General features: G+C 41.2%; 1 protein-coding gene and 1 pseudogene across 1 annotated transcript; both read left to right on the top strand.

The window, feature by feature from the left end:
• Positions 1-1343: 1343 nt before the first annotated feature.
• Positions 1344-4696, top strand: LOC146693626 (uncharacterized). The gene is made up of 2 exons (XM_085478628.1): positions 1344-1854; positions 1997-4696. The coding sequence occupies exon 2, from the start codon at positions 2042-2044 to the stop codon at positions 2768-2770; it is 729 nt and encodes a 242-aa protein (XP_085334754.1). The 5' UTR covers positions 1344-1854; positions 1997-2041; the 3' UTR covers positions 2771-4696.
• Positions 4697-7500: 2804 nt separating this feature from the next.
• On the top strand, positions 7501-25425 carry LOC146693625 (polypeptide N-acetylgalactosaminyltransferase 17-like; annotated as a pseudogene).
• The last annotated feature ends 1681 nt before the right edge of the window (positions 25426-27106 follow it).

Genomic DNA, 27106 nt, shown 5'->3' with positions numbered 1-27106 from the left:
CGTGTCTCCTGATGACACCAGACCAATGGATGCCCTTTTTAACTGTATCTTGGATATAAGATCTTGGATGGCAGAAAACTTTTTACAGCTTAACCAGGACAAAACTGAAGTTTTAATTGTCGGTCCTGAGGCTCAGAGAGAGAAACTCTTGTCTAAATTAGAGGCATTTTCACTATGTCCTTCGCTACAAGTGAAAAACCTGGGTGTTATTTTTGACTCTGAGCTTGGTTTTATCCCACATGTTAAACATGTAACCAAAATTGGATTTTATCATCTAAAAAATATAGCCAGAGTCCGCCCTATTCTCTCTCGGGCCAACACGGAGATGCTGATGCATGCTTTTATTGCCAGTCGCATTGATTACTGTAATGCCCTGCTCTCTGGTCTTCCTAAGAAGAATATTTCAACTTTACAACTCTTGCAAAACTCGGCAGCTCGTGTGCTGACGAAGACCAGAGGGCGGGCCCACATTACACCGGTTTTAGAATCGCTGCATTGGCTCCCCGTGTGTTTCAGGATCGATTTTAAAGTTCTTTTATTGGTTTTTAAATGTCTTAATGGTCTTGGGCCTTCTTATCTCTCAGATCTGCTTTTACCATACGAACCCTCGCGGACCCTGAGGTCCTCTGGTACTGGCCTTTTGATTGTCCCTAAAGTCAGGACACATACTCACGGAGAGGCAGCTTTTCAGTGGTATGGTCCTCGTCTGTGGAACAGCCTGCCGGAGGAGCTCAGGGCCGCAGAGAACGTACATGTTTTTAAGAACAGGCTCAAGACCCACCTTTTTAATTTAGCTTTTACTTAGCGTTTATTTATTTTTTATGCTTATTTATTCTATCCTGTTATTCTATTATTAATTTAGGATTTACCTAATATTTTTTGATTTTATTCTTATTCATTTTTTAATCTTCTTACTCTATTTATATTTATATTTATATTGTATCCTGTTCTTATTTATTTTATCATTTTACCCTGTATATATCGTATTGCGTCATATCTCCAGTGTTTCCTCGGAGGGCGCTCTCTGCACCGGGGCTGTTATTGACCGTGGCTGCTGGTCTCTGGGGTCCTCTCAGCCTGGTTGGGGGGCTCCTTGGCCTCCCTCCGGCTGTGTGCCCAGCCCGGAGGCTGCGGTCTGTGACCGGCTCCCGGTGCAGACGGCTCTCTGTTATAATGTTTCCTCACTTGGCTCATGCGAGCCCAGCCCAATTTTTACTCTTTAAGTGTGCGCGTGTGTGTATGTGTGTGTGTGGGTGGGGGTGGGGGGATATATGTGTATTGAGAGTGTGGGGAGTGAGTTGGAGGGTGGGGTGGGCTGCTTTTAACTATGTAAAGCACTTTGTGCTACATTTTTTCTGTATGAAAAGTGCTTTATAAATAAAGCTTGATTGATTGATTTGTAGGGTTACTGAACTTGGGCTAGCTGGTATATAATGATGTGCTACGTGACCGCTAGTAACACAGCTATGTTAGCACAATATAAACACGCTAACTTTTTTTCCACTCGATAAAAGTTAACGTGAGTGTTCTCGGTGGTCAGGAACAAATGTAATCGCATGGCAGGATGCTGTAAAAGGACCAAACCAAAAGGCTTTTAGTGGGGTTTTTTTCAATGCGCTGCGGTCATAGATAATGAGATAAAACATGCTAATGTGTGATGCTGCAGAACCACGTCATGTCGACTGAGTAGCTTTTGATTTGGCATTATTGCAGGCAAACCAGCATATGAAATGGATGTAACAAATCCAGACTGGGCACCAACACTGCACATGGGGCACGACGACAAACCTGTGTCAGACTCGGACCGGCACGCAAGGCGTATGCAACGGAAGCGAAAAAGAGCACCCATTGCAGGTAAACACCCCCCTCTGAAAACATACTAAATTGCTCTTATGGTACACTAATCCGCACATAACTTAAAGATGAATCACACACCTGTCATTGGAATATTGGTGTACATTAACCTTAAGTCTATGCACTATTTTTTATCTTACAGGCTTGATGATCGATGAAGGTCTGACAGAAGAACAACAACCATGTCATGGAGGCAGTGGACAGCAGTTGTGTTGGACAAGTGGAGGTTGACGTACCAGCTGCAAATGTGGACAGTGGTGATGGGAGTGACAGCGTCACGGAAGCTGAAGGGCAGACGAAGGACTGTGTGTGCAGTCAACAGGGCAGAGCAGAAATAAACCGGCTGTTGGAGGAGAACAGACTGCTTCGAGCACAGTTGCAAAAGACAGAGCTGAATGAAACTTTCTTAAAGGACGATACCGAAAAAGTAAGATATTACACTGGACTATATTGTTATGCAGTCTTAATGTCCCTCTTCAACACTGTCAAAGATTTCCTGCCAATACCGAAGAAACTGACAGGTTTCCAAATGCTCTTACTCACACTAATGCGTCTGAGACTTGATCTTCCAGTCCAGCATCTTTGTCATCTATTCCATGTGTCGCACAAAACACTGTCTTCTGTCTTCACCGATACCATTGATGTTTTGTATGCCCACTTAGGAGCACTGGTGCACTGGCCTGAGAGGCACTGTCTGCAGGCGACAATGCCTCCACAGTTTACTGAAACTTTTGGAAAACGAGTAGCAATCATTGTTGACTGTTTTGAGATTCGAACAGAAAGACCATCTAATTTAAAGGCACGCGCACAAACATACTCTCATTACAAGGGTACACAGACCATAAAATACCTCATCGGGATTACACCCCATGGAGCTATTTCTTTCATTTCCAGGGGATGGGGGGGTCGTGCATAGAGCAGGGCGATATGGCCAAAAATATTTATCACGATATATATTTGAAAATTTGCGATAATGATATAACCGACGATATAATTGATGCGAGACAAAATACAACTCCACAACATTACTAGCGCAAAAAGACAACCTTCCATTTATTTTCACCTAAACAAGAAGCTGGTTTTTATGTACATTAAAGCTTTATAAAAATGTAACAGTGCAAATGCAAATTCCTTGCTGAAAGTTTAACCAAAAGGCATTTCCAGTAGAAATGGGCTGACATATCCTGAGCATAACCATGTATAATATCCACTGAAGTTAAAAAGAGGTGCTTTGCAACATTAAACTGCAGTGTGCAGTACGCATTTTTCGGACCATAAGGTGCACGGGATTATAAGGCACATTAAGCGAAACAAAGCAGTCAGATAAATCAAACTTTATTAAACTCATTCTTCTTGCTTCCTCCACTTCTGTACCATTGATTCATTAATGTTGAATTCTCTGGCAGCTGCTCTATTCCCATGTTGTTGCAGTATATTAATGACTAACCTGGTATTGTGGATAGATTATCTCAGTTGTTCTCCTGACTGAAGTTTGGTCCGTTTACAGCATCCTGCCATGCGATTGCATTTGTCTCTAACCATGAAGAACCTTCACGTTAACTTTTATAAGTGGAAAAGTGTTAGTGTTCGTCCTCCAGCTTCACTGTTTATGTTATGCTAACATAGCTGTGTCGCTAGCGATCACGTAGCACATCATTATATACCAGCTAGCCCAACTTCAGTAACCCTACAAACGTCACTGCTGTTTAGTTTCCTGTCTTCATTTATGTTGGAAGTGATAGCAGAGCTGTACGTTTGATTTTTTTCAGAAATCTCTCAGTCAGAACATGCTAAATCATGCTTAGGTAACTAGCGAAACTAGCGAGCTAACTTCCGCTAGCTTCCTGCTAACTTCTAACTCCATTAAATGTAATAACTTTTTGTTTTCATGGAAGTTAAACTTTATAGTTACACCTGGTAAAGCAGCAATGCTGATCGTTTTACTAAAGATGAAAGAATTTAGACAGTTTTTAACTCTCAGTGATGCTGCAGTGTTGTTTGACCTGAAGCATACGGAGTTTAGGACCCAGATTACTCCCAGATTTAAGAGCATCTTAGTCCGACAAATACGACAATAACGACGACCGCTTGCATGTTCTGCAAAAAAATGTGCTTTGTCGTGTATCTGACAGACAAACACCAAACCAGTTCCACATCACGGAAGTTGCACCATTTTTACAAACCAATTCTGGTTCATCTGTTTCACTCAACAATCGGCCATGTGCGTATGAAAACAAAGGCACTGCGCATGCGCGTTTTACTCCCATTCTATCGCGATATTTCATTTTCCTATCGTTGCCTAACATTATACCGGTATTACCGTGAATGGTATAATATGGCCCAGCCCTAGTCGTGCATCAGATAAACACATCATAGAGAGATGTGGCATTCTTCAAAAGCTGTTACCAGGGGACGTAGTATTGGCTGACAGAGGCTTTGACATCAGAGATGCTGTAGGAATGATGTGTGCGGAGGTCAAGATTCCAGCTTTCACAAAAGGCTACTGTCAACTTGATGCAAGGGACGTTGAACAAACGAGAGCAATTGCCCACCTGAGAATTCATGTTGAGCGAGTAATAGGTAGTTTGCGCAACAAGTTCAAAATGTTACACACAGTCTGATTACTCTTATCATGTGAGGCTGAAGACACAACACTTCTTGATAAGATCGTTAAGGTTTGCTGTGTTTTTGTTAATATGTGCCCCAGTGTTGTTGTCAAACCAGGGCCAAATGACACTTGCTCCTGTTGAGTATTCTTAAAGCTGTTCTTTTGGATGTACTGTACATTGTAAATAGTTGTACTTTGTGTGAAGTTGTTTTAATAAAACAAAAAAGAATAGTATATTTGTTTGTTTTTCTTTATTATAGATCTATTCACATGTACACAGCAATCACATAAAAATGAAATGCAAACTATTTACATCGCACCACACAGCTGTCATCAATCTTTAACCACAACATGAAACATTACAGGCTATTTAGAGCAGCACGTTGTTTCGAGAAGTATTTCCCAACAAGTTCAGGAAGGCACATTTTACGAAAGAAGTCTTGTGCTTTCTTTAAGCGCGGTTTCCAGAAATCCACAGCAGGGAAGACGCGAGTCACAGCAAGGTCTCTCTGTGTCCACACAACGAGGCCACAGTGGCTGGCGCCCGTAACAAAGACTCAGCGTCTCTGTTGTGTAAACACGCCAGTGATTGGGGTAATGTGGGTGACTGTGTAGTGTAGTTGGTGTAATAGTTTTCGACTCCACACAGTCACTGCTTTGCTGTGCTTCTGCAGCGTATCCAGTAATGGTGACAAATCCTCCAGCGTTGCAATAGGAAGCTGCTCTTAAGCGCAGAAAGAATTGTTTCCAGGGATTTCTATTTGTATCCAGCTTGGCGTGCAGGATCCTTTGTGTAATCTATGCTTACATATGTATTTTACACACAGACAATGTGAAAAATACAACACATTGCTATGGATTGATGCTGAAAGTGCTAATTGCACTAAAAAATTTAGCTGAAAAAAATAACACCAACTAAATAGATAAGCATGTCTGTTAACAAAAACCCCCAAACGCTTTACCCAACTGGGGTTTTTCAACTACCTCACTGACAGAATGAGCCCAGGTATTGCCAGTGCCACTGATGGAAATGAGCCACAGCAGCTCTTCAGCACCTACAAATGAGACCTGCCCACACCAACAAGCAAGAAGGGAGACCAGGTGGCGAGCATCGCCACACTTTCCAATCCAATAAACTACCATTGCAGTTAGTAGTAAGTGGTTGATTAGTGCAGCAACAACAAAAACACACTGAATGTCATTTTAAAATACACAAAATGTTTTATTTTACATTCTATCGAAGTTCCTGCTGGAAAGTGCTGTACTGTACAAGATGCTTCCCTCACCGCAAACTCAGGTTTACTGCTGGATAAATTTTATTTCCACATTAGTCAACTCAACAACCAAGACAGAGCACAATAGAGACAATAAGGGGGTGGCTGTAGCTCAGGCGGTAGAGCAGGTCATCTGCTGATCGGAAGATTGGTGGTTCGATTCCTGGCTTCCCCCAGTCTGCATGCCAAATATCCTTGGGCAAGATATTAACCCCAAATTGCTCTCCGATGCATCCATCGGAGTATGAATGTGTGTGAATGTTACTTAGAAAGCACCTAGAACAATGTGCTTGTGCGAATGGGTGTGAATGGGTGAATGCACAAGTTGTGTAAAGCGCTTTGAGTGCTCAGAAGAGTAGAAAAGCGCTATATAAGAACCAGTCCATTTACCAATATGTGCACTGGTCTAATGATGTTTATGGCTCCCAAAGTATCGAGTATTGAGGTCTATTGCACTGTTGACTATTTACAAAAGTATTGCACAAAAGGTATTGCACAGTGAGGTGAAGAGGCACTACAGCTTAGTTGTTCCCCCCTCCTTTGTCCTCCTGTTTCCCCTCCCTCTCCCCTCCAGAGAGGAGTTAAACAGTCTGATGGCGTGTGGGACAAAGGAGTTTTTAAGTCTGTTAGTTCTTGTCTTGGGGAGAAGCAACCTGTCACTGAACAGACTCTTCTGGTTGTTAATGGCCGTGTGCAGAGGATGCCTGGCATTGTCCATAATGTCCATCAGTTTCTTTAGTGTCCTTTTCTCTGCCACTGTCACCAGGGTGTCCAGCTTCATGCCGACCACAGAGCTAGCCTTCCTGATCAGTTTTTCCAGCCTGGATGAGTCCTTCTTTGCTGTGCTGCTCCCCCAGCACACCACAGCATAGCACTTTAAGAATCTAAAAGATAACAAAATCTGATAGGTAAAAATAACATTTTGAACCAACTAGGTGGTTCCCAAAAATCTGGCGTGCTGTGAGTCCTTAAAAAAATTGAGGAAACCGGAAAAGTAGCAGGACTAAATAACTCTGTACAGCAGATGAACTGTATCTGGAAATCATGTCCTTAAGATGTAGAAAAATATAAAGAAAAGCAAAGACTTGAAGTACCTGAGAGATGCACTGGCCCTTTAATGGATCCATCTGCTGTTTGCTGAAGCCTCATCAGAAACGGTCTCAGTGGAAGGCTGTCAGGAAGCCATTTTTAGTGAAGAGAAACAGGGAGAAAAGGCTGAGGTATGGTAAATTACACGAGAACTGGACTATATCAGTGGCAACAGGTCTTACAGCATTATGAATTCATATTTGACATTTTTGGTTCAAATAATTGTTGATATGACTCCAACAGAGGGTGTTTACATCCATCTGTAAAACACGATGAAGGCTCTGCCAGTGGTGTTGGGAATCTTGAGAAAGCTGATGGAAATATGAACCAGATATTAAGATTTTCATTAATCATGCAGTCCCAGCTGAAAAGCATCTAGTTGGAAAAGGCATATTTTTATTCATTACGACAATGATCCCAAACACACGGTGAATGCAGTAAACGTATACCTAGATCAGTCATGGATTGGCCTCCCCAGAGCCCAGACCTCAACATTTATTAAAGCAGTGTGTTCCGGAAAGAGAGAGTCCAGGCTATGTTCGATAGTAAAGGTGGCCATACCAAATATTGACTTTCAAGTACATTTTTGCCTTATGTACTGTATTTCCATTTATGTTTGCACGTTTCAGTGAATTGCTCTGCCTATTTCCCATTTTCCCAGCAGAATATAACGAAATGAGGATGCCTCAAGACTTTTGCAATATTGTATCAGAAGGAGAAAAAAGGTGACAAATGTCCCAGTTCTTCGTGGTTAATCTTGTTAATGTTGCCTTCTGTTTTCTAATGGTTTCCTGCCAAAAACCCTAAAAAAGTGTTCTCCAACCTCGTGAATTGAAAACACTGGATTTGTTATAGAATAACTTCTAATTAGCTATTATTTCACAGAGGAAATAAGATAATCGATAAAAGAAAAAAAGACGTGAAAAGGAGACAATAAAAGAAGCCCCTTCCTTTCCCACATGTGCTAAACTTAGAGCCAAAGCCTCACCCTGCCGCTTTCCGCTTCATTAGAGCTGTTTAAACAAAACAAGTTTAAAATAGGGTTTCTATCTGAAACAGCACATGCAGTTAAAAGGCCAATGTGGAAAATAAATCCTTGTGATTATAGTTGAACAGGAAGCAGCACTTGCTCTGCCTTTCAGCCCCATTGAACAAGACGTCAGCAGCTCTATGGAGGTAGTTTAGTCTTTTTTACAAATTCAAAATTAAATATGCGAGCACTCAAAAATTAAGGTTCACTGAGAAATGTCCTCATTTTTTAAAAAGAAAGGCATATTCCTTGTTATTTAATACAACATTCAATTGATCAGAAATGTTAGAAATCATGGTAAATGGGCTCATCAATACAAAATCATGATTGTCTTTTTAATTGTATAACTTTGTAGACTACTTTTCCCAAACCATCACTCTAGTGCTCCACTGGCACCTCGTATTACTTAATGCAAGTAGTTTACAGGTGTTGTGTCGTGTCTTTCTACAGATGTAGAAAGGTCAGCTACTCAAGAGACCTTCCCCAAATCTCCCTCATCTTCATCTTCGTCAACGAGGCTCTGTCGGTGATCCTGCGCTCAGTCCACTCAGCTGTCAATCACACACTTGCTCAAGGAGGTCATCCTGGTGGACGACAACAGCGATGACGGTCAGTATAGATTAAATATTTTCTTCAGCTAATACCAAATAAGAAGAGTGGCTTTTTCGCCCTCTGATTAGAAGATGGTTTATAGTGAGTGAAACACAGAATTTCCATCTAAAATCCACTGAGTCATCAGCAGGATTTCTACTGAAAGCAACAAAATACACATCAAATTGTCATTCAGCATCCCAGAAATAATTATCTTATACAATAAGTGTCATGTAACCTGAATATAATTATATAATTAAGTTTTATATTATTATAAAACTGAAACTAGTGAATAACCTTTGCACTGTCCTCTTCCTGCTGTGACAAAACAAATTTCCCACGTGTGGGACTAATAAAGGTTATCTTATCTTATCTTATCTTATCTTATCTTATCTTATCTTATCTTATCTTATCTTATCTTATCTTAAAAAGGTGGCGCGGTCGTTGATGCTCAGGAAGCAGTAGACCCCCGTTGGTGTTGTTTAGAGTGAGTTGGAGCTTAAAACAGCACCGCAGGGAGCTGAGTGAGAACTTTTATGTCATCTCTCTATTTGCATGTGTGCTTCTGTATTTCTTTATTTATCAACTGTGTTGTTGTGGTGATGAATTTGTATGTTTTTTATGTTTGTTTTCAGCTTTTGATAGTGTAGCAGTGACAATAGTTGGCATACATTAGTGGTTATTTAGGATAGGATGAGCTAATAAGCCATCATGTCTTTGTATTTTGCTAGGAAAATGGGAAATAGATGCAGCAGTTTACTGAAACTTGCAAACATAAGATGCCAGATGCATCGCTCAGGTTGTGTGTCAGTTTTGTGTTATTTCTTAAGGACACAACTTTCAAATTCTGTTCGTCTGCTGTAGATGTTTTTATTTAAGCTGCCAGTTCTTTTGTCCTCTACTTGTTTAGTTTCTTGACATATGTCAAGTTTTTGGCTAATAGCTCTTTGGTAATCACCTTGCTGGTGTGTTATCGTTGTCATTTTTTGTGCAGGAAACAAATTGTGTATTTGTGACAAGCTGCTGGTAATGTGCCAGTAACGAATTTGTCCCTTGAGTTAGGTGCCTTTATTATGTGTGAATGATTCATAGGAACAAACAAATAAAGGACTGCACTGAAAATTATAATAAAATGATGTCCAAAGAAAAATTTGAAGGACCTTCAGAAAGCCTGAAGAACGTGAAATAAATTACAGAATTAAAAGACAGTTCGGTTCCTTGGAAGCAAAATGTAAAGACAAAATGTTCACACATGGCTCTATGCAACTAAATAAGAGCTTTAGGATTGTCTGAAAGTATTTGTTTGGGTTTTTGCTCGTAATTATCTGCTCCACTCTATGTTCACCTGTTCCTTATTACCCGGCTGCTCTAAAGTGATTTCTGCCAATCTTTGTCAGCTCATCTGTGAGCTTGTTTCACTCATGCGCTCTGCAACAGTCCCTCATGTTATTCTCTGCTTCACAGGTTTTTTACTCATTTTCCACCCCTTGGGCTTTGTTCTCCCAATATCAGCTTTATTTAAATAAGCTTTCTTTATGGTGGTTTTGCTGATTTTCTGTATTCATTTGGAAAAGCTTACAAACCTAACACAAATAATTGGGGTATAACCCTCAATCTCATTGGGCCTGTTTGAGTGCACATATGTCAATGAACTTAAAAAGGGCTAGTATGTGCACTTTGCTAAAGAAATGCTTTGATTATATATATATATACAGTGAGTATATTTTCATAGGTACAGTGGGGCAAAAAAGTATTTAGTCAACCACCGATTGTGCAAGTTCCTCCACCTAAAATGATGACAGAGGTCAGTAATTTGCACCAGAGGTACACTTCAACTGTGAGAGACAGAATGTGAAAAAAAAATCCATGAATTCACATGGTTGGATTTGTAAAGAATTTATTCGTAAATTAGGGTGGAAAATAAGTATTTGGTCACCTCAAACAAGGAAAATCTCTGGCTCTCACAGACCTGTAACGTCTTCTGTAAGAAGCTTTTCTGTCCCCCACTCGTTACCTGTATGAATGGCACCTGTTTGAACTCATCATCTGTATAAAAGACACCTGTCCACAGCCTCAAACAGTCAGACTCCAAACTCCGCCATGGCCAAGACCAAAGAGCTTTCGAAGGACACCAGGAAAAGTATTGTAGACCTGCGCCAGACTGGGAAGAGTGAATCTACAACAGGCAAGCAGCTTGGTGTGCAAAAATCAACTGTGGGAGCAATCATCAGAAAATGGAAGATATACAAGACCACTGATAATCTCCCTCGATCTGGGGCTCCACGCAAGATCTCATCCCGTGGGGTCAAAATGATCATGAGAACGGTGAGCAAAGATCCCAGAACCACACGGGGGGACCTGGTGAATGACCTGCAGAGAGCTGGGACCACAGTAACAAAGGTCACCATCAGTAACACACTACAACGGCAGGGAATCAAATCCCGCAGTGCCAGACGTGTTCCGCTGCTGAAGCCAGTGCATGTCCAGGCCCGTCTGAAGTTTGCCAGAGAGCACATGGATGATACAGCAGAGGATTGGGAGAATGTCATGTGGTCAGATGAAACCAAAGTAGAACTTTTTGGTATAAACTCAACTCGTCGTGTTTGGAGGAAGAAGAATACTGAGTTGCATCCCAAGAACACCATACCTACTGTGAAGCATGGGGGTGGAAACATCATGCTATGGGGCTGTTTTTCTGCCAAGGGGACAGGACGACTGATCCGTGTTAAGGACAGAATGAATGGGGCCATGTATCGTGAGATTTTGAGCCAAAACCTCCTTCCATCAGTGAGAACTTTGAAGATGAAACGAGGCTGGGTCTTCCAACACGACAATGATCCAAAACACACCACCCGGGCAACAAAGGAGTGGCTCCGTAAGAAGCATTTGAAAGTCCTGGAGTGGCCTAGCCAGTCTCCAGACCTCAACCCCATAGAAAATCTGTGGCGGGAGTTGAAAGTCCGTGTTGCTCGGCGACAGCCCCAAAACATCACTGCTCTCGAGAAGATCTGCATGGAGGAATGGGCCAAAATACCAGCTACTGTGTGTGCAAACCTGGTAAAGACCTATAGTAAACGTTTGACCTCTGTTATTGCCAACAAAGGTTATGTTACAAAGTATTGAGTTGTATTTTTGTTATTGACCAAATACTTATTTTCCACCCTGATTTACGAATAAATTCTTTACAAATCCTACCATGTGGATTCATGGATTTTTTTTTCACATTCTGTCTCTCACAGTTGAAGTGTACCTCTGGTGCAAATTACTGACCTCTGTCATCATTTTAGGTGGGGGAACTTGCACAATCAGTGGCTGACTAAATACTTTTTTGCCCCACTGTATATTAAATATTTTTTAGTTCTTTGTCTCTGGACAGCCTAAAATAAAAATCAAAAACACTGCTTAGTGGGGTGGCTGTAGCTTAGGTGGCAGAGCAGGTCAGCCACTAATCAGAAGGTCGGTGGTTCGATCCCAGGCTGCCTCCTGGCTGCATGCCAAATATCCTTGGGCAAGATACTAACCCCGTGTTTGCCTACTGGTGGTGGTCAGAGGGCCCGGTGGCGCCAGTGTCCGGCAGCCTCGCCTCTGTCAGTGCGCCCCAGGGCAGCTGTGGCTACAATGTAGCTTGCAGCTGCCCTGGGGCATTCACACACACATTCACAGTGTGTGAATGTGTGTGTGAATGGGTGAATGACTGAATGTAGTGTGAAGCGCTTTGGGGTCCTTAGGGACTAGAAAAGCGCTATACAAATGCAGGCCATTTACCATTTAGTGCTTAGTGGGTTGCCCTTTGTGTTCTTATCATGTTGTTTCACACAACCAATACTAAGGCTTGATGTGCGGTTTATAAAGGAGTGCAGGCTGCCAGTGAGAGAAGTGAGACAAAAGAGTTGTCATACTGGGAATGGTTGCTTAAGCTCACTCTGCTGTCCTTTCATATTTATCGACATGAATTCCAATTATTGTGATTGCATGAAAATAATTATGCAAGCTAGGCATAATGTGTCAGGCTTTGATTGTTGCTGCCAGAGGGGACTCTGGAACAGCATTTTTCTTTTTTTCCTCCTTTCTTCAGTAAAGAGGGCTGCAATGGATCTGATGTTAGAGAAGCTAAGAAAAAAATACAAGCACTTTCTTTAGCATGTAGGGATTCTTCTTAAACTCGCCAACTTAGCTGCAATGGTGATATATTCTTTTCAGGCTTTATTAGTCCTGACATCAGATCAAATACTGGAAAACTCCAGCTGGCAGACTGTTCAAGGATAGATGTGCAGATTATAAGCTAAACGGCAGATTCAAAGATCAACTAAAGATCAGTCTTTATAAGCATTTCTGACTTGTTTTGTTTGATGTGTTATCTTCATTTTCTGAACTGTAGAGCAACTGAAAGGTCCACTGGAGGAGTATGTGAACAAACGCTATCCCGGCCTGGTGAAGATTGTAAGGAACCAAAAGAGAGAGGGATTGATCAGGGCCAGGATCGAGGGTTGGAAGGTAGCCACTGCTGAGGTGACAGGATTTTTTGATGCCCATGTGGAGTTCACCCCATCATGGTGAGTGGGTCCTATCATCTAGCGGGAAGCACGGTGTTATTAACAGTCAGGAGTGAATTTTTGGTATTTGGAAAAAGGCTTATTTTAGTGTAAATTAAAGTGAAACACAGCATTCAAAAACAAAAATGACATGTACTCAAAATTAAATCTGGAAAAAAACATATCTTTGCCAAATGTATGAACATTGGAATAACTTATTCATGATAACAACAATGACAATAATAGAGCTTTGGGTATCAGTGTTAAAAGAGTGCTACAAAGTGCAAAGAAACCATGGAAAGAGAAGACAAAGGATAGCTGAAGCTGCATAAAAGGAAGAGCCAAGCTATTTCACGCCTGAGAAGTTTTAAAATGAGACACTTGAGGCTGTGGGATCAGGTTGAACGGATTTTATTTAAAAAAAAACATCACAAGCACACATAAAACACACACCAAAACAGGACCCCTCTTGGAGAACTTGTCGTAAAAGTAAATTTTTAGTAACCATAAAAAATGAAGGTTTTGTACTAATTCAAAAAAGCTGAGCGCTTGGTGGTGAACTGAATCAAAGGCTAAATACTGTCAAGAAATTAGCATGCAATGAGGGACCTTATTAACCCCGCTAAGACAACTGCCACATCCTGTTGATGTCTTTTTGTGGATCTCATTTTCGAGCTCAGTGCATAACTTAAGGTATACCGTGCAGTTCTCTCACTGCCCCCTGCAGAGCTCAACTCGGCTGAATCAAACAGAATTAGTGATAAAACTGGGACGACACAAGGAACTTTCTATTTGACTGAAGTGGATGAAAAAAGTGGTGCTCTTAAAAGATGTTATAAACTTTGTTTCTGCACAAAGTAAAGTCAACTAAATGTGTGAGTGTGTGTGTGTTTGCACTTTTTTCAGGGCAGAACCAGTTCTAGCTAGAATAAAAGAAAACCACAAGAGGATTATCTTGCCGTCAATCGACAACATCAAGCACGATACCTTTGAGGTGGAGCGCTATGAGAACTCTGGCCATGGCTACAACTGGGAACTGTGGTGCATGTACATTAATCCACCCAAAGAGTGGTGGGAGGAGGGAGACATGTCTGCACCAATAAGGTATGCCAGCTTCTCCCATTTAAACGTGAACACAGATCTCACACTTCTGAGATGTATTTTTTTCCACTTCTTTAAGATTTTCAATAAAACTGCCACCAAGTTCTTTTTTTAGTTTTGGGGAAGATTAGGGGAAAACAAGAAAAAAAGCTCCTGATGGGAAACCAGACTTCATTAAAGCAATAAAAAAATTACAGCCTAAATTAGAGAGTGGTGAAAATAGGATTTTAATTATCTGATTATCACCCATATATTTGTGTTAAATTGGATTTCCTTCCATTCTTTAATTAAAAATAAGAATAAATTGCATGAGTATGCACAAAAATGTTTAGATTTACCCTCCACATAATAGGCTGAAATATAAAGTGTGAAACTTTGCATAGTGGAGATTTGGGTTGTAGAAAAGTACTCCAAAATAAACATCAGATAAAGCCACAAAAAAACACATTCTGGTGTTTGCAAACGCTCAGTGTCACATGATAGTGTGTTTTCCTGGCTGCAGGACGCCTGCCATGATTGGATGCTCCTTTGTGGCCAATCGGGACTACTTTGGAGAACTCGGTCTACTCGACTCAGGCATGGACGTCTACGGAGGGGAGAACATCGAACTAGGCATCAGGGTTTGTGTGTCACCCAGTTTCCTCTTGTTCCTGCTCCCTCTTTACCCCTGTAGGTTTTAAGTGGAGCAGTGGCCACCGTAGCGTGGCACCACTGATAAATGAGGCCCCATTAAGAGTCCTGGAGGACCAGTCCTGTGTGAGCAGCTCACAGCAGGGCAATGGAGATAAATAGGTCACGTAGAGCAGAGCAGGAAGGTTGGAGTTTGTTTCTGTACATTTTGAGAGATTGGAGAGTCTTTTGTTTTTCTGCAAGGTTATTAGATTTTTCCTGAAAAAATAACGTCAAACATTTTCACAACCCGAGTGTGTTGGCTTTTATCCAGCAAGCTAAACAATCAAATATTTTTAGAAAGACAAAAACGGTTGCCTTGTCTTTGAGTTGACTTGGTCATAACTTGAATCTGAAATGGAAAGTTCTTATATCTTGTCATCAAAAATATCAAGATTCCCCCCAAAATTAAGTCTAGATAAGTAAACGTGTACAGATGCAATAAAACAGCTAAAATTCAGCTTCAACGCACCTATAAATATATTACAACTGCTGGAGATGAAGTATTAGCAAAGACATGAATCTAGCCCACAATGTCACATCTCAAGAACCACATTTCTTTCTGTTCCTCTTTTACTACAAAGCAGTGGGACACATATCCAGAGTTGCCCTGCGACAACAACATTTCTACATTTCACTACAACCCTTACAAGAGGATTGTTTGGATGTGTCCAGGGAGAAGGCCCTCATTCAGAGAAACTCTTTCATAACAAGCACTTGAATCAATGACTGTTTGGGTTTTAACAGGATTCTTGGGATAATGAATGTTAAGCGGTAGATATCAGCACCTCTATGGGGCAATTTTGCATGGTTGTTGTCCAACATCTTTTACATGAAATCATAGTACTGCTTATTTATCTTAGAGTGTGGCAGAGAGCAGTAAAATGTTTTTTTTTGGCATACCCTCTGTTGGTTAGCACCCGTGTCCTTGGGTAACAGAAACACATAGGTTATCTTTAAAACCTATGTGCCCATTTTCTGTTTGTAGTGCTCCTTATCTGTGGATGGAACATGTTTCATATTGTTCCCAGTGTGAAGAAAGACTGACGGACCTACTTTTTATCCAGTAGGAATGTTTGTCAGGAGTGAAATAGGTTGCATCTGTGCAATTGTTTGGCGACCTGTCAGTTTGAAGTTTCTGTTACGCTCACATCACTTTGACGTGGGTTCAGATAGCTTGGATATCCATGTCTTCATTATGTTCACAGCAGAAGGCTCGTGGGTTGGACACACTCAGCAGATACTTTATTAGATACACCTTGTCAGTATTAGGTTGGACACTCTTTTGCCTTCAGAGCTGTTTTAATTCTTCATGGCATAGATTCAACAAAGTACTGGAAACATTCCTCAAAGATTGATCGTGGCATGATGGCCTCATGCAGTTGATGCAGATTTGTCAGCTGTGCATTCACGATGGGAATCTCGTGATCTATCTGATTGAGATCCCCTGACTGTGGAGACTTTCCTGTTAGCTCACAAGAGTAGCACCTGATATGGTCCTCTGCTGCTCTAGCCCAAATTCTTCAAGGTTCACGGTTCAAAGTAATGCAAAAGTGGTTTTTAAGAAGAAGTTATCTGTTTTACTGTTGCCTTCTTGTCAGCTCAAAGCAGTCTCTGGTCGGGTCTGGTATCAACAAGATATTTTCACCCAGAGAACTGTCTCTCATTGGATATTTCCTCTTTTTTGGACCATCCCTTGGGATAACCCTAGAGATGGTAATACAGAAATATCCTAGTAGATCAGGAGTTTCCAAAATACTCAGACCAGTCCTTCTGTCAACAACAACCATGCCTAACGTGTCTTAAATCTTCTTTCTTTTCCATTTTGATGCTCAGTTCTTCTGTGAGTACCCTGCCGAGATCCACTTTCTGGGTAAATTATTCATTATGAGAGCAGTTAATCTCCTTTTGAAGCTTGTGGATGTGCACAACAATTCTACCTAACAGTGAGAGGTCAATTCAGGGTCCAGTGGTTTGATCTCACTCACAGTCCTGCATGAATGAATTCACAGCACCATGTCCTGTTCTCATCTGTTCTTCAAGGGGTTTTCCTCTGAAGCCTCTGTGTTTGTTTAAGGGCTGTGTTTTTCTGTGGCTGGGATAGTTCCTAATTGGTCAGTTGCTGGCTTTGCACATTTGTTCTCCAAACCTGCAGAGGATACCTCAGTCTTGACCTGCTGATTTTGATGGCTATCATTGTGAATGAAGTAAGGATTACAGCTAGGTCATTGGATTCCACCACTGATCAACTTAGAGATTGTAGCTACATGATGCCCTTATTTGGGCATGTCCATTTTTCCTGAGGTTGTGTAGAAGCTTTTGGAAAAAGGGATGAGTACCACTGGCTGTTTCCAGAGAGGATCCTGGGAGGAAGTTATCTTGTTCAGCTTCCTATTTCTTCAATAGCAAGTCTGCTAGGTCAAAAAGCTCTTTTTTAAAGTTTTGCATTAAGAGCTGTTTCAGTAGCTCTAGATGCACCATAACATTGTTCTAGCCATTCTGATATCATTTTCAGCTCAGCTGCTGGGTGGTTTGTATGAGGAGATAATTGATTCAACCTTCATGCTCTGAGGTTTCTTTTCTAAACCACTTCACAAGCAGGTGAAGCTCTTCTGCTGCAGTTAATTCTTAAACCTTTAGCACCAAAAATGAATGATGTCCAGTAGTTCTCCACTTTATCATTATACTTTCTTTGACCTCTGTTAATGAGAAGCAACAAAAGGAACGAATCTTGGTCAGGAAGAAGAAATACTCTTGTACACATTTAAGGCTATTCATCATCTCTCTCCTCCATATCTCTCTGATCTGGTTCAGATCACTGCCCCATCTCGATGTCTTAGATCTTCTTCTTCCCTTTCTCTCTCCGTCCCTTCCCCCCGTCTTGCCACCATGGGGAGCAGGGCTTTCAGCTGCTCTGCTCCACGACTCTGGAATTCCCTACCTCCTGATTTAAGAAATATCTCTTCCATCTCTCTCTTTAAGTCCCAACTCAAAACTCACTTGTTGTCTTATGCTTTTATGATTGTGTAAACTGCTTGCTTTTATGCTTCTTTTTTTATTCTGTTGTTGTGTAGCTCTTGGGGCTATGCTAGCATTCATGTCTTATTGTTCTGGCCCGCTGTCCTACATCAAAGCTGGGAAATAGCATGGTGAACTGTAGAAGATGTTTTGGCCACATCTTCAAGCATGACTTGTGCTTCTGACCGTCTCTTCTTGTTGATCTTTAATGACATGCCTGGAATCATCATGGTGTATTCGCTGACTGGGAGAGTGCTCTGGATGATACGTTGTCACAGCAAACAATATAAGTAAAAAAACATGCATTTATGTATGTATACTCACAGTTGGAGCTTAAAAGTTAACCCAGTGCTGAAGTGCCGAAAACCTCAGCTCCTCTTGATGCCCCTTAAGGTTGGCTAGAAAAAAATGAATAAAAGCAACAATTAGATATTTTTTATATAACAGAAAACAAGAAGAAAAACCGAGAAGGACTTCTAAATGTACAGATTTAGCTTTCATTAGTTCCAGCACAAAGAAAACACGTCCTTCCAGGTGCTCTATGCTCCAGCTGTTAGCTGTAATTGACTTTATAAATCAGGACATCGCGGCGACTGTGCATCTGCCTATTTATATTTCCTGCTGCCCAGCAGCCAGCAGTATATTATTGTGAGCTTTAATTCATACTCCTACTACCCACAGGTGTGGCTGTGTGGAGGCAGTATGGAGGTGCTGCCTTGCTCCAGAGTGGCTCATATTGCACGAATGAAGAAACCTTACCACAGTAACATAGCTTTCCACACACGCCTTAATGCCCTGCGTGTGGCAGAGGTCTGGATGGATGAGTACAAGTCCAATGTCTACCTGGCCTGGAACATCCCCATGGAGGTGAGAACGGCATTTTTCTGCACCAAGACCTCTCTTAGAGAGGATGCTGTCAGTCATGCTTGTCTGTTTGTGACTATCAGATGTCCATGTTCAGAGCCAAACAGTTTTTCTTTTGGTTCCACAATTTATGTAGAGACTTTAGGCATAATAACTTCCTTTGCTCTTGCAGAACCACGGTATTGATTACGGAGACATATCACAGAGGGTTGCACTGAGGAAGAGTCTGCAATGTAAGAGCTTTCACTGGTACCTAGACAACGTTTACCCAGAGATGAAGAGGTACAACGATACGCTGTTCTACGGTGAGGTGAGCCATGAAGGACAAAGACACAGGAAAAAGTAAGTTTGTAGATGTAAGATCTGATGTACAAATTAAACCACTGAAATTAAATAAATGATACTTACACAAAGTCCTAAGAAACTTGTATCTCCTCCACAGACCAAAATATAACAAGAAAGCAGGGACTCAGACAGCATGTACATCCACATCTTCTCAGCTGTTAATAGAAAATAAATGAGATTTAGAACTTTGTCTGATCCACACTGACACATCCTTGTTTTTAGCCTTTATACATTTTTAATCGGTAATTATTTTGGGGAATATTCATATTTTATGAATTAAGTCTGACTCTTTTTTTTTGTGTATTTAAGGTCCGCAATTCTAAAGCAAGCCACCTGTGTATGGATCAGGGTGTGAAGGAGAACCACACAGCCACCCTGCACCCATGCCATGGGTGGGGTCCTCAGGTACAACACTCTTCCTCACCACCATACTAAAGAGTATACTCCATCTTTTTCCAGTTGCTTTGCTTTCTCATGAAAACATACAGTGAGCTTCTCCGGTGATGTGATTTGCAGCTGTGTCTCAATCACAGGCTCAGCTGAAATCCTCCAAGGAGCGAGTTCTGCTGTCAGAATAAAATTGTGTCTTGCACTTTTTGTGTTGAAGCCCTGAGTCAGCCAGTGTCAGCTCTTCATCCCTTCAGCCCTAAGGGCCTCTCTTTTTAGCTCACAGTGGTAAACAGGTGCTTTAGGCAGAAAGTCAAGGCTTCAGTGGTAAAATGCTAAAGGAGCTAAAATTTCAATTCAATTCTGGAAAAATGAGTGCCGCTGATAGGTTTGTAGCTTGAACCCATCCGCTGGAACGTTAAAGGCAATATAATTACACTGCAAAGCAAGACACGAAGTAGGCAAGCTTCATGTTACTCGTGCACGGGAGAGAACCGGACAATCGCCGTTCCTTCGCTTGGCCCCAGTTGCTCTCGTCCGTCCTCCCGTACCACTGTCCTTTTATTGAGGTTACATGAATATGCATAAGTTCGTTAACATATGACGTCTACATACACACAAAGAGTAATAAATTCAAATTCAAATTTTATTTGTCACATACACAGTCATACACAGTACGATATGTAGTGAAATGCTTGGACAACTGCTCGTGACCTAAAGAAAACAAAAAAGGAAAGGCTATGAATAAGGTAGGAAATAAATATGAAAAATTAAAAAGGGGTAAATTTAACTAGGAAGGAATAAAATATAAATTAAGGTTAAAAATGAAATAACTGTACAACACAAATTAGAATGAAGGGTAAATTTAACTGGGAAGAATAAGATAAAATATATAAATTAAAGTTGAAAATAAAATAACTGTACAACAAAATACACCAATACACAGTATAGAACTATATAAGAATGTATGAAGAAATCTAAATATAAATAAATATATACACAATAACAGCAGCTGTACAAGTATTAACCGGAAATGAAGAATATAGTGACCAGTGTTGTGCAAAAACAAAGTCCAGAAAGTCCAGTGTGTGTGTAAGAACTGTATGTGTGGGTCAGTACTGTGTGGTGGTGTGATTGAGAGACCGTATCGCCTGCGGGAAGAAGCTCCTCCTCAGTCTCTCTGTGTTGGTCTTCAGGGAGCGGAATCGCTTTCCTGACCTCAACAGAGAGAACAGTCTGTTGTTGGGATGGCTGAGGTCCTTCACGATCTTCCTGGCCTTGGTCCAGCACCGCCTGCTGTAGATTGAGTGCAGGTCAGGGAGCTCGGAGCGGATGGTGCGCTCAGCTGACCGCACAACCCTCTGTAGAGCTCGTCTGTCCTGCATGGTGCTGTTCCCGAACCAGGTTAAGATGTTTCCCGCCAGGATGCTCTCTATGGTGCACGAGTAAAAGTTCCTGAGCACTTTGGAGGGCAGTTGGAAGTCTCTCAAGCGTCTGAGGTGGTAGAGACGCTGACGGGCCTTTTTCACCACGGTGTTGATGTGACAGGACCATGACAGGTCCTGCGTGATGTGAACTCCGAGGTATTTGAAGCTGTCCACTCTCTCCACTGGGCACTCGTTGATGACGGGGGTCTGGTAGTTCCTCTCCTGCTTAGTGCTGAAGTCCACTATCAGCTCCTTTGTCTTACTGACGTTTAGAAGGAGGTTGTTCCTCTGGCACCAGTTCTCCAGATTCCTAATCTCCTTCAGGTAGGCCGTCTCGTTGTTATCAGAGATCAGGCCCACCACGACGGTGTCGTCAGCAAACTTGATGATGGTGGTGGAGCTGGTAGTGGCCACACAGTCATATGTGTACAAAGAGTACAGCAGGGGGCTCAGAACACACCCCTGGGGGGCTCCAGTGCTGAGAGTGGTGGAGGCTGAGACATGTCCGCCCATCCTTACTGCGTGCGTGTGTGTGTGTGTGTGTGTGTGTGTGTGTGTGTGTGTGTGTGTGTGTGTGTGGACTGCTGATCAAAGGGTCAAACATCCTTGGTCAGGAAGAGGGTAGCCTCCCCCTCACCCTAGATGGTTCATCCTAGATAACACGGTGAGGAAGTCCTGCAGTTCATCTAAACAAAGACTAGACTAGAACAGACGCAACTACGTTAATCCTACCATAAAACAATAAAACACGGTATGACCTCTCATGCTCCCAAAGTGCTGTCTAATACACACACAGTTTGCAGACTATCAAGGATCAAAACCTCTACCAATCTACAATTAATTACAAAACTCTAAGCATATATAAGTAAATATTTCTAAGCATAAATGACAATCAACAATACAAATCTAACAGCCGCATCACACTTTCTTCACAAGACATGCTTCAGTTGCATTTTTTAAAGTTATCCTTTTGATGGAACAAAAAGTCTTCAGTTTTTATTAGACCACCAGTTTTTCACACTTGCACTTCCACGGAGATAAAAGCGACCCCATGGTGTCTTAGCGTGGGTTCTCTCCAGGTAGTCCGGCTTCCTCCCACAGTCCGATGACATGCACGTTAGGTTAAATGGTGACTGGCTGTAGGTGTGTATGCAAAACAGATAAAGCACATAAGTGCATAAAATAAAGTGCGATATGAATATCTGTGAAAAGATGAATGTAACTTGTAGTGGTCAAAGATACTAGAAAAACATTTTAATAAATACTCTGTTCTTAAGAAGAAGCAGTGACATCTAGGGACCACAAGTGGGATTTTTTAAGATTTTGAGTCCAAACGCTGTTAAATCACCTAACTTTTGTATGATGTACTGCAAACAGGATGCAGTTACTCTGCAAAAAGACCCAAACTGGGCTGACTGGGTGGTTGATGGAAAGCTTTATCTTTATATCTTTTGCAAGGCATTGCAACCACTATTCATGCTTTGTTAGGAACAGAATGCGATATAAACAATTTCCCAATCAGTCTTTATCGTCAGCACACTCAAAGCCTCAGAGCTAGATGCAACCAAAGGAACTGTTTTATCTGCACTGCTAAAGTGGAAATTACTATTAATCTGAACGAAAAAGCTGAAGTGAAAGACACAAAGGTTAGAAAACAGAGCGGGAAGAATCTGACTCACTTCTGCTTTTTCTTTCTGTCAAGTTGAGAAAACTGCAGAATTTGGTGTATATAAAATGTTAGGGCTATATGTGGGTTAGAACTCTGCTGAAACAACACTGTGATTAGCAGTGATGTACAGGAAAATCTTTGTGTTTAGCACTCAGTGAAGAACAAAGACATGTTTTGCCTCTCAGCAGTATTGGGAACAACACCATCCTCTTGTTCAAAGCAGCAAAAAAAAAACCCAACAGCTTGCATAATCAAGGAAAATTCCTGCCAGGTTACCTTCAACTTGTACATCATCACATACTTATTTCATCGTTAGCTAATAAAGAGAAGAGTATTCACTCAGCCAGTTCAGTAACTTTCCGTTTACTGTATGTGTGACGTATCTGTTTTCCTCTTAGTTAGGACGCTACACTAAAGAAGGTCAGCTGTTTCTGGGACCCCTAGGCAGCACTGGTGAGGACACTCGTTGTGTGGTGTACGATCAGATGAGCAACTTTCCTCAGCTCCTCAATTGTGAAAAGGTGACCAACGTGAAACAGAAGACATGGCATTTCTCTCAGGTCAGAAGTGTAAAGAAATCTCTTTTTCAATGATATAACTGAGTGTTTATAAGAGAAACTAAAATTTACTGGCATAGAGTTGAGAGGAAAAGTATCTATATGTCAGATTTTAAAAGGGACCTATTGAGCTCATGTCTGGGTCCATTCTTTTTTCTCTTGGACTCTAATATGAGAGTAGCTTTGCATGAATCTTCATTTCTCTCATACTCAGCATTGCTGCAGCCCCGTAGTTCATGCTTTATCTGACAGAACCGCCTTTATATTCCGAATACCTCCGTTGAAGCCACCTTTCTTTGTGTTAAAACCCTCACAAACAGAAGGTTTTAACACCGGGGCCAGTAGGACTTCACAGATAGATCTGTCTGTTTGTGATGACTATATTAGGATATCATCTCTGCTATTACTGAAATCAAAGCAGTCTGGTTAACGGGGATTATTTGCACATAAATTGAGACTTTGGCTATGATTAATATGAACAATAACTGTTGTAAAATTATATTTATGCTAGAAAATAAGGGGTCCTCTTAAGACAACTAAACCCAGACTGCTTAAAGGGTAACAAGCGACTCAATATACCTTTTACTTTGGCATTGATTCTCTTTTTCTTTTAATGTGAAAAACCTTTTGTAAGTCAATTTTCTGTTGGTCTTTTAGTTCTGTTTGGGTAACCTTTAAAAACTAAAGAGTTACAGCCTGTAGCACGGGAAGAGGAGAGCTTGAACAGTGATGCTGCAGACCTTCTGCCACATCGATTCTTTGTCACACAGCAGGACAAGCAGTGAAGAGTCCTGCAGACGTAGAAGTCTTAGGGAAATAGGGAGACCTTACTTATTTTATATAGATGTAAGGTAAAAAGTTAGTGCCATTTGTTTAAGAAAGAGGTTGCAACAGTTCACATAAGGCCCGGTCTGGTTACATACTGTTCTGTCACCATCACGCATTGTTCACAGACCATCTGTGAAATCTGTTAAAACCAAAGTATTGTATCTCCTTCTGCCTTGCAGAACGAATCGATCATAAATCGGGCTACTGGACGCTGTCTGGAGGTGGTGCCGGCTAATGTTTACTCCGGCCACCTGCTGGTCCTGCAGCCCTGCTCGGGGCAGAGGTGGACCATCAAGAACACTATGAAGCAGTGATCGCCTGGCCAGTTTCATTGGGACCAATTACAAAGGCTATTTCCAAGAGCTGTCACCTGACGTTACCTTGGCCAGTGGACAATCAATGATGCGGGGGCTCCTTAGCTTTTGAAATAAGACTCAAAAATAGATGGCTTTAAGGAGACGAGTGATGAGGTGGTTTGGAAACAATTGATGTTTTTTTGTTTTTGTTAGTTTTTTTTTAAAAACATGGACATTCAACGTGGTGAAAGTTTAGCATGAGGACCATTTCTCTATATGAATTTTACAAACTTTCAATGTGATGTTGCCATAATTCCTGTGTGCCACTTCTTTACAGTGTTTAAGTTTTAGTAGACATTTAATCGACCAAAAGCGTGTTCTTTCTTATGTGAAGGGGAAAAAAAGTTTCCATCTTCCATCAGTCTTTCTGCAATATTTCATTCATTTTGTGCCACGGACCGGCCCTAAATAACTAAAATGTGTTCATAACACACGGGAAAAGACACAGGGGAACTGAGGTAACGATAAAAACAATAAATATGAACGATAAAACGAAGAAAAAAACCCCCGGTAAACCATAAATTGCACACCTGAACCTCAACACTCGCGGCCCGGTACCAAACGACTCACGGACCGGTACCAGTGCATGGCTCGGGGGTTGGGGACCGCTGGTCTATGGTACTTAGAAATTAAGGAATGGCTACTCGTGACAGGAGAAAATTTTACACAGTTTAGCAAAAATGCCTGAAAAGTGATTCTTATGTTTTTCAGAAAATTCAAATCCTTGTAAATATTTATAATTTGAAGAAAAATATGCTAAAAATATTACTTGGTGTACTTTTTTTTTCAAATCACCCCAACAAGGACTCTGGGCTAAATCTCACTTCTATGTTTTATGGATTCTGACTTTTATTGCTATTTTTCCACCAAGCATTCTGTAGCATCAGATGCAATATATCTCGTAGCATGAAGTACTGTAAGCAGTTGGGTACAAAGTTTCTTTGCGCTAAGTTAATTTATTTGGTTAACTGCTGTGTGCCATAACTACTGAAAACCTAGTCAAACATAGGAAGCACTTTTTTGGACAAAGGGTTGGAACATGAACGAGAGAGGAGGATTGAATCAGGAATGCACAAAAGTACCAATAGTGGAAATGCAGGAGGCCTTAAAGGCTGAAATTATTAACGTACTGAGATGTATATGATGTCATATATTAAATTGCATAAGTGTGATCAGCTGGATTTTTGCTCCCAAGATTGTCTTCCAATAAACAACTGGTTTCCTGGGTTGTGCTTTGTTACTGTGTTTTAGGATACATCTGCAGTCTTTAAATTTGTCATACTTTAATTAGTATGCTTATTTTTTTCAGTTTAATTTTATTTTCAAGCTTGTTTGTAATTTTTTGCTGCTAAACTCATGCTTTATTTTGCTTTTCTGGACTATAAATAAGGTAGAGACAGCAAAGATGAGCTACCATGCTGGCCTGCTCTCCTTTTAACTGCTCCATCCATTTTCATGGTTGTGGTCAAAATATTTTCGGCATGCTGTGAGATTAGTCCTCAAAATCATCCCCCAAAATAGACTACTTCAAAAGAGATTTCACCCTCAGCTTCCAGCTGCATGGCATCTGCTGTAACTTACACCAACTCGACTTAAGAGTACTTTCATCACATTTTTTATAAAAGCGCTTCTACACAATATTACCCAGCCACAAATAAAGCAGCCAGGTGGCCGAACATTAAAGGGACTGTTCTATAAATGACAAGTTATGGGTTCAATCCTGAAGCAACCATATGTCCTGTAAATAGTGTCCTTGAATCAGACACTGACCTCCTACTGCTTACTCTCGCTAAACTGCTCTGGATGAAGCATCAGCTTAAATGCTTAAGATGTAAATAAAACAGGAGGAGACTGCTGGGAGCACAAGGGCCTGTTTCTAGCAGAGAGGGGGAGAGAGGAGTGAGGCGGCTCTGAGGGACAGAGCCTGCATGCTAACATAACACTGAATGCTGATCAGACTCTTAACGAAGAGACTGCTCATCGTTCTCTGGCGTGAAATAGGATTACCATATGTTGGTTAAAGTCCTGCTAAATGTAAGCCAGCAGTAAATGCTAACAAGGACAAACTGATCAAATAAACTCACTGCGTTACTTAGATAAGGTTGTATTTATGGGGATGGAAATTTGTATAATTTGTAGATTTTAGCATGTAAAAAAATGGAGCTATTTTTAAAGGATGACAAAAAATCTAGAAAATGAATGTAATTCATTGACATTATTGTATCATAGTTTGCATTGTTCTGACCAGCAGTGTCCTGCAGCTCCCTGTGAGCACTTAATGAAAGAGGTTATGGTTTAATGTCAGAGCAGAGAACTCACAGTTGTCAAATATGATTTTGCTCTAATATGCACCATGTGGCGCTGTATGTTTTCTGTGATTGGAGGGTAGTGTCACTGCAGCTGTCACCCCAGCCTGCTCTCTGCTCTGCCTCGGGAAAAAAGCAGCAGAGATACAGATGTAATTACTTGACAGAACAGCAACACTGTATGAAAATGTGACAATTTCATAAAACCCACTGCAGCAAGGGTAACAGATGATACAACACACAATACTGTGCACAACTCTTTAGGCACAGATGTTGGCAGCGAAGCATGGTGAAGCATCCCGCTGTTTTAGTTTTTGTTGTTTTGGGGGTTTTTTTGCAGAGAGCATGTCAAAACTAGAGACTAGAACTACAATTAGATCTTTTATCATGCAAAATAATCAGATCGCTTAAGTTCATTCTGTAGCGTGACAATGACCCCAAACAGAGCCAGAGTAATAGCTTCAGAACATGTACTGAATGTGCTTTATTAAAGGGTTTTTATCAGACTGTGATTTACGTTTACTTCACCTTATGTGTTCATTGTTGAGTAAAAGCTATTGATACCAATTATTTTTATACTATATCCTCACTTCACAGTGAG

The sequence above is a fragment of the Copadichromis virginalis genome, linkage group LG14 (assembly GCF_057382275.1).
Source record: "Copadichromis virginalis isolate Kocher_CV1m ecotype Utaka linkage group LG14, C_Virginalis_male_GT1.1, whole genome shotgun sequence".
NCBI classification, from domain to species: domain Eukaryota; kingdom Metazoa; phylum Chordata; class Actinopteri; order Cichliformes; family Cichlidae; genus Copadichromis; species Copadichromis virginalis.
This window is presented reverse-complemented; position numbering and strand designations above follow the sequence as displayed.

Coding starts and splice junctions, on each gene's coding strand:
- LOC146693626 (XM_085478628.1), top strand. CDS start 2,042: ATGGAGGCAGTGGACAGCAGTTGTGTTGGACAAGTGGAGGTTGACGTA.